This window comes from Cynoglossus semilaevis, chromosome 15 (assembly GCF_000523025.1).
Source record: "Cynoglossus semilaevis isolate Cse_v1.0 chromosome 15, Cse_v1.0, whole genome shotgun sequence".
Lineage (NCBI taxonomy): Eukaryota > Metazoa > Chordata > Actinopteri > Pleuronectiformes > Cynoglossidae > Cynoglossus > Cynoglossus semilaevis.
The window spans coordinates 12366676-12372358 of record NC_024321.1 but is presented as its reverse complement, the minus strand read 5'-3'; the positions used below and the strand labels follow the sequence as shown (position 1 = coordinate 12372358).

The window sequence follows — 5683 nt, the reverse complement described above, 5'->3', positions numbered from 1 at the left end:
CATTTGCCTTTGGCTTCCAGAGAAAGAGAACATGAAATAAAACCACAAAAACAAAATAAAGACAAAACCCTGCAGAGCAGTTTACACGTGCATTGTGGTGCTCCAAGTGACACAGGAAAACTCAGTCAAAAACACAAAGCCCTGTCTAGTCGGTAGGAAAATAAGTGAGTCAGTTTGGTCCTTTGTAGGCTAACTTTCTAACAGCCAAGCTGCCCTAACAAATATTAGGATAACTTGATCTATGTTGGTCCAAATGGCCTAATTTTTTCCTACTGACTGAGAATTTAGTGACGTCTGACAACAGAGTTATGTATTGGAAACAGCTGGATTTCTCTTTTAAGTAGATTTCTAAATAGTTGTTCTGCTGGTCACTGTAAATGTTCTAGTAGACACCAGTTTTGCTTCAAATGTTAGAAACTAGGTGGATGTATTAACACTGGTAGACCCTGCCCAAGTGGATGACTCTCAGAGTGACTGCCTTGATTCTCTACCATATCAAACCAGTGCAAAAACTCTAGATGAACCTGTGTTTCTGTGGCAGTTCATGTCATACTACGGCGACAGTACTTTTCTTTCCTGATTTGCTGATAGCATTACGCAGGTTTGACAAATCAGGGAATGAACACAGTGGCTGCACAACAGCTGACACCTTTAAGCTAACACAGGCTTTAATTTCACTGAAAATCATTAGCTTACCAACTTATTGTCAACACACAACTAGAGTCTGTAAACAGCATAAGTCTCATCACGGCAGCAGCGGCTCATTGTTTAAAAATCAGGTGCTAAAGGTGCAGAACGTTGTGTCGGACTAATGGTGGCTGGCAAGCAGCTCGTCAAGGTCGGCCATCCACTCCTGCGTGCTTTGGCCCTTCAGCAGTGAGTCAACTAGCTCACTCTCTGCTGCAAAGCTCCCTGATGCCATGTTGTAACCAAACGACACCTGCTGCTGCTGTTGGTTGGCAGTCCTATTCACCTGATAACCTTGGTTGCACTGCAGTCCCTGCCGACCATTTGCCTGCTGTGCTGCAAACGCAGCCAGATCTGGGAGGACTGCCTGGCTCTGATTTGTCTGCTGTTGCTGCTGTGGTGCCTGCTGCTGGTTGGCCATCGGCTGGCCAAGGCTCTGTTGGTTGGGTGGCCCTCTCTGTTGAGCTGATGGCATATTTGTCTGCATCATCTGCTGCCCTGGATTCATACCTCCCATTGGACGGCTTGCAGGGTTTGCACCAAAAGGTGCTGCACCTGGAGGCATCTTGGGAATTCGTTGCTGCTGCTGCATGTGAAAAGCATTAGGAGTGTTGGTGAAGGCGTTAGGTGGCAGGCCAGCATTGCTTGATTGTTGCTGCCATGGAGCGCCCTGGGCCCCAGGTAAGTTACCAGGCATGGAGCTTGGTAGACTGGTGGCCATACTGCTCTGCATGGTACCAGGCATTCGTGCAGCAGCAGCAAGCTGCTGCTGCTTAATCATGGCAGCATTGGGCTGCGTCTTAAGGTGGTGCTGCTGCTGGGCCAGAAGGTTTTGCCTGTAGGAGGCGGTCATTGCACTTAGCTGTTGCCGCTGCATGTTGGATTGCTGCTGTGGATGTGTGGGGTGGTTGGCGTGAATGTTCATGTTGTTGTACAGGACCTGTTGGACGTCCACACCTGCTCCACCACCTCCACCACCACAGGAAGATAGGCTAATGTCAGGCTGACTTGAACCTGATGGCGGAGCAACACCACCTGCTGGAACACCACCTTGTGCCATAGTCATACCCATCATGCCTTGGTTCTGAGGAAACATACGTTGTGAGCCAGGACCCGGGGCGCCCATTGAACCAACATTTCCAATTTGCTGTGAAGAAGCTGCAAAGAAACATAATGACAAATGAAAAACAATTAAACATACGAACAAAGGACTTAACATTTCTCTGTTAATGACACCAAGTCTTTACAGAAACTCTCTTTAAGCTCTATAATATTAAATCTGTTAAATAAACATGTTAAACTATGCAAAATGACCACATATCTAAAGTAGGTAAACACTTAATGATGATTAAAGTGAATATACACAACATAAATTCAATGTATTGTTGTTATTAATACTTTTAATTTTAATTTTGAGGATTTTTAACCAATGATTGAAAAGTACTATGGTCCTCAACTGTGTTTTTAAATATAACATGATGTAGAAGGGTAAGCAGAGAACAACACTGTACACAGAGACACACACACACACACACACAGAGTATTTTACTTCTAGTCAAATGAGTGCTAAACATAATTTACACACAGACACGGAAAAAGGTTGTATTCAGTTCAGTTCCATATCAATGATGTTTCATTTTAACATTAAACATAGATGAGGACACTGACAAAAATACAAATACTTGTGAGGGGAACAAACACTAAAATAAAAGTCTTTCACCTGTAAACTGGTTGACTGTCTGCTGTGGGAAGGGGTTCTGATTGGCTGGTTGTCCCGGCTGGTCCTGGTACTGTGGCGGAGGTCGAGTCAGGCGTCTCTGAAGCTGCTGGTCCTGCTGTCGTTGCTTCTCCTAAAATACACAAGTTCAATCAGCAGTTTATATTGACATCTCTTATCATAAAGATGCACTGTATGTATAGTAGCAGACCACTAGGATGTGGTAGTTTGGGCCTCACTTTCAATATTCCATGTTTAATAGACAGATACTTTTTCAGTGAAAACACAATGGGTTTCATATACATTTCATTAGGTTTTAACAGTTTGTAGGGATTCAAATTAATGACCAAATTAGATCTTATTTTTTATTCCACCTTCAAAATAAAGGTTTAATGAAATGGCATTAGTATTTTGAGATAAAAAAGAAAGTTTGATACAAAAACAGTAATGGTCTGCTCAGACATTTAATGTGTATATTTTTTGATATTTGTATCAAGCCTTTGTCCTAATGTAATACATTTATAGTGTAGTACTTTGTAATTATTGGCAAACAGCACCCTCTAGTGACAAGTGTATGATTGATTACAGGCTGTACAAGTTTAAGTTCAAGGCAGCATTAAACCTTAAAGACCAAAGCACATTCATGTTATTGCCTTTTTAAATATTATACATTATTTTTCTGCAACATCAGGAAAAAGTCTATCGCAGCATTTTTTGAAAACTATGAAAGATGTGTTTTGTTTTTTCTCTTCAATTAAATTTTGATAACACTCTGGTAATGAGGTCAAGTGTGGGATGTCTAACCGAGTGAACCTCACCTGTTCAGCCATGAGCTGCTGCCTTTGCATGTACTGCTGCTGCTTCTGCTGTTCAAGGATCTGCTGCTGATGCTGCTGCTGTTGCTTCAGTACTGCTGCTGCCACAGCCGCCTGGTTGCTGAGGTACGCTGCATTTCCATGGTTAGCTGACATGGCGCTGGGCCCTTGCTGTGACCCCATGCCATTGTTTCCGGGCACAGGTGCCATGGTGTTGGCAGGGCCTGGACCATGTGGAGGAGCAGGATAGCTGTTCTGGTCCTAGGAGGGCGGAATAAATTAATAATTAAATAAATAAAACTCTCTTTTTTACTAGTCAACCAAGTGGATATTGCAATGGATTAGTTTAATAATGTAGTAACTTTCATAGATGATATGAACTGTTGAATTAAAACAAAACAGTTGGATCAGAACACAGTCTTGGTTGAGCCGAGTTGTTAACAGTAACATATGCCTCTAGTCTCCACATAACCCATTGTAATCTCTAATTTCAGTACCATCAAATGCAGGATGACAAGCAACATTTCAGCTATAACACTTGGCACTAAGCAAAAGTTCAGGTTTTTAGTAAGTCAGTGAAAGTTGTGCAGTTGTTTGAAAACAGGGAGTAAACTGCTGCAGGAACAGAGAGTCTTCTATAAAGTAGCTAAATTTAAATACAGACAGAAAATATGAAAGGCTGCTTTGTCGTTCCCCCTCCTTACGTGTGTATGCACGCACACACATACACACAAACACACACATGCAGAGTGTGGGGCCCAGGCTACAACTGAACAAAGGCCTCACTTCCATAGCCTGACTCCTCCTCAACTCAAACTCTGTGCATCTAAGTTTCAGTGAGTAACAATTTTCGATAAGTAAGTATAAAAAAGCACAACAAAGCTAAAAGTGGACTACTCTGCTCATACGTTCCCATAGTACACCAGTAAGCTTCAGTTGCTGTAATATTTCTAAAAGGATGGTGACACTCGCACAACTCATTCTATTTTCAGCCATTTCCTTCACTGTCAGTAGGCGTTAAATTAAATTCATGATGTCATAAAAAATGGGCAAATGTTGTGTGACATTGAATTTTTACAAGTGACACCACCCAGTTGTTTTAATCTGGACAGTTGCACCCAGGGTAACTGCAGAGCACATGGAGAGTCACTTTGTTATGGAACATATAGCTTTATTCTATTTCAAACTAACCTAAAATGACCATTCAATAAAAACCATTTAGTCAGAAGGGAACTTTATACATATACTATTTATCCTATTTATCCCTATTTGTCCACATAAATACAATAATTTCCCCCCCAAAAAAAGATTTTGCTTAAGGTTGCATGGCATAAAAATATTGTGCTAAACGTTACACAGCTTGAAGATTAAATGTTACAGAAGGAGTACAGCTCCAGGGATCACAGGTTGTTATACCTAGTCAACCTCCAGTGCTCACTGTTCATCACTCTGATGTGAATTTCTTACCTGGGTGTGTGGGATGTGCTGTCTGAAATTCATGCTGTTCTTCTGTTTATTCTGTTGTTGTTGTCTAAGCAGTGACAGAAGTACCGCCTTGTTCTGACTCTGGGTGTTTGGAGGTGGTCTTGGTGGCCCCGGTCCTGGTCCTGCTTCAAAATGTGACAAGGGCTTGGTGTTGTTGTAGTTGAGCATTGTAGGCGGAGCCTGAGATCCAGGAGTAGGTGGGTGACTGAGGGGCGGTCCTGGGGCGGAGTGCCCCATCATATTGGGGTGTCCACCAGGCCCAGGCATGTAGCCACTAGGTGTTGCTTTTGGAGAGCTTTTGTTGGGCTGAGTGGGTAACAGCAGCTGCTGTTTTTGGGTGTTGGGGTTGTAGTGGGGGTCCTGTGGGTACAACGAGGGGCTTGTGGGCTTATCCATGCAAAATGGACCTCCTAACTGGCTTTGAGAGGTGTTGGCCATCTGAGGCCATGGAGGGGGATGCGCATGGGGCCCCTGGTTGTGGAATTTGGTGCCTGGCTGTGGCGGTTTGTGCTGCATCTGTCCATGGAGATGCTGCGCTCGCTGCTGCTGTGCGGCCAGCTGCTGCAGCTGTTGTGCTGGAGACAGGTCTTTAGGCCCTGATGGAAGAAGGTGATTGGGTGGGGGCTGAAGCTGCCGTGGAGGAGGAGGAGCAGGCTGGGAAGAGGGAAGAGCTGGAGAAGAGGCAGAGGAGGCGGCAACAGGTGAGCTTGTAGGGTGAGGAGGCGGCCCAGAGGATGTGGACCTTATGTGGGGCGAACTAGTGCGAGAGTCCTGCTCAAATGCTGCCGTGGCTGGGGAGAACTCTGTCTTCACAGTTGTCAGGTCAGGCAAAAGCAATCCCGTGGATGACTGGGCTCCCACACCACTGCCTCCTGGTCCCAAAGCTGCCCCTCCACCTGTTGTTGGTGCCAGCTCCAATGGGTCTTTGCGGTCCTCAAAACCATCATTAAGAATGTCCTGGATATCTTCGTAGGCCACA

At 44.3% G+C, this 5683-nt stretch overlaps 1 protein-coding gene across 1 annotated transcript in view; it reads right to left on the bottom strand.

Moving 5' to 3' along the window:
• LOC103391071 (mastermind-like transcriptional coactivator 1) overlaps positions 1–5683 on the bottom strand; it is a 14205-nt gene continuing 8522 nt past the window's right edge. The window contains 4 exon segments of the mRNA XM_025063299.1: positions 1–1845; positions 2408–2537; positions 3223–3480; positions 4687–5683. The exon segment at positions 4687–5683 is cut by the window's right edge and continues 31 nt beyond it. Coding sequence (XP_024919067.1) covers positions 809–1845; positions 2408–2537; positions 3223–3480; positions 4687–5683 — 2422 coding nt within the window. The 3' untranslated portion in view covers positions 1–808.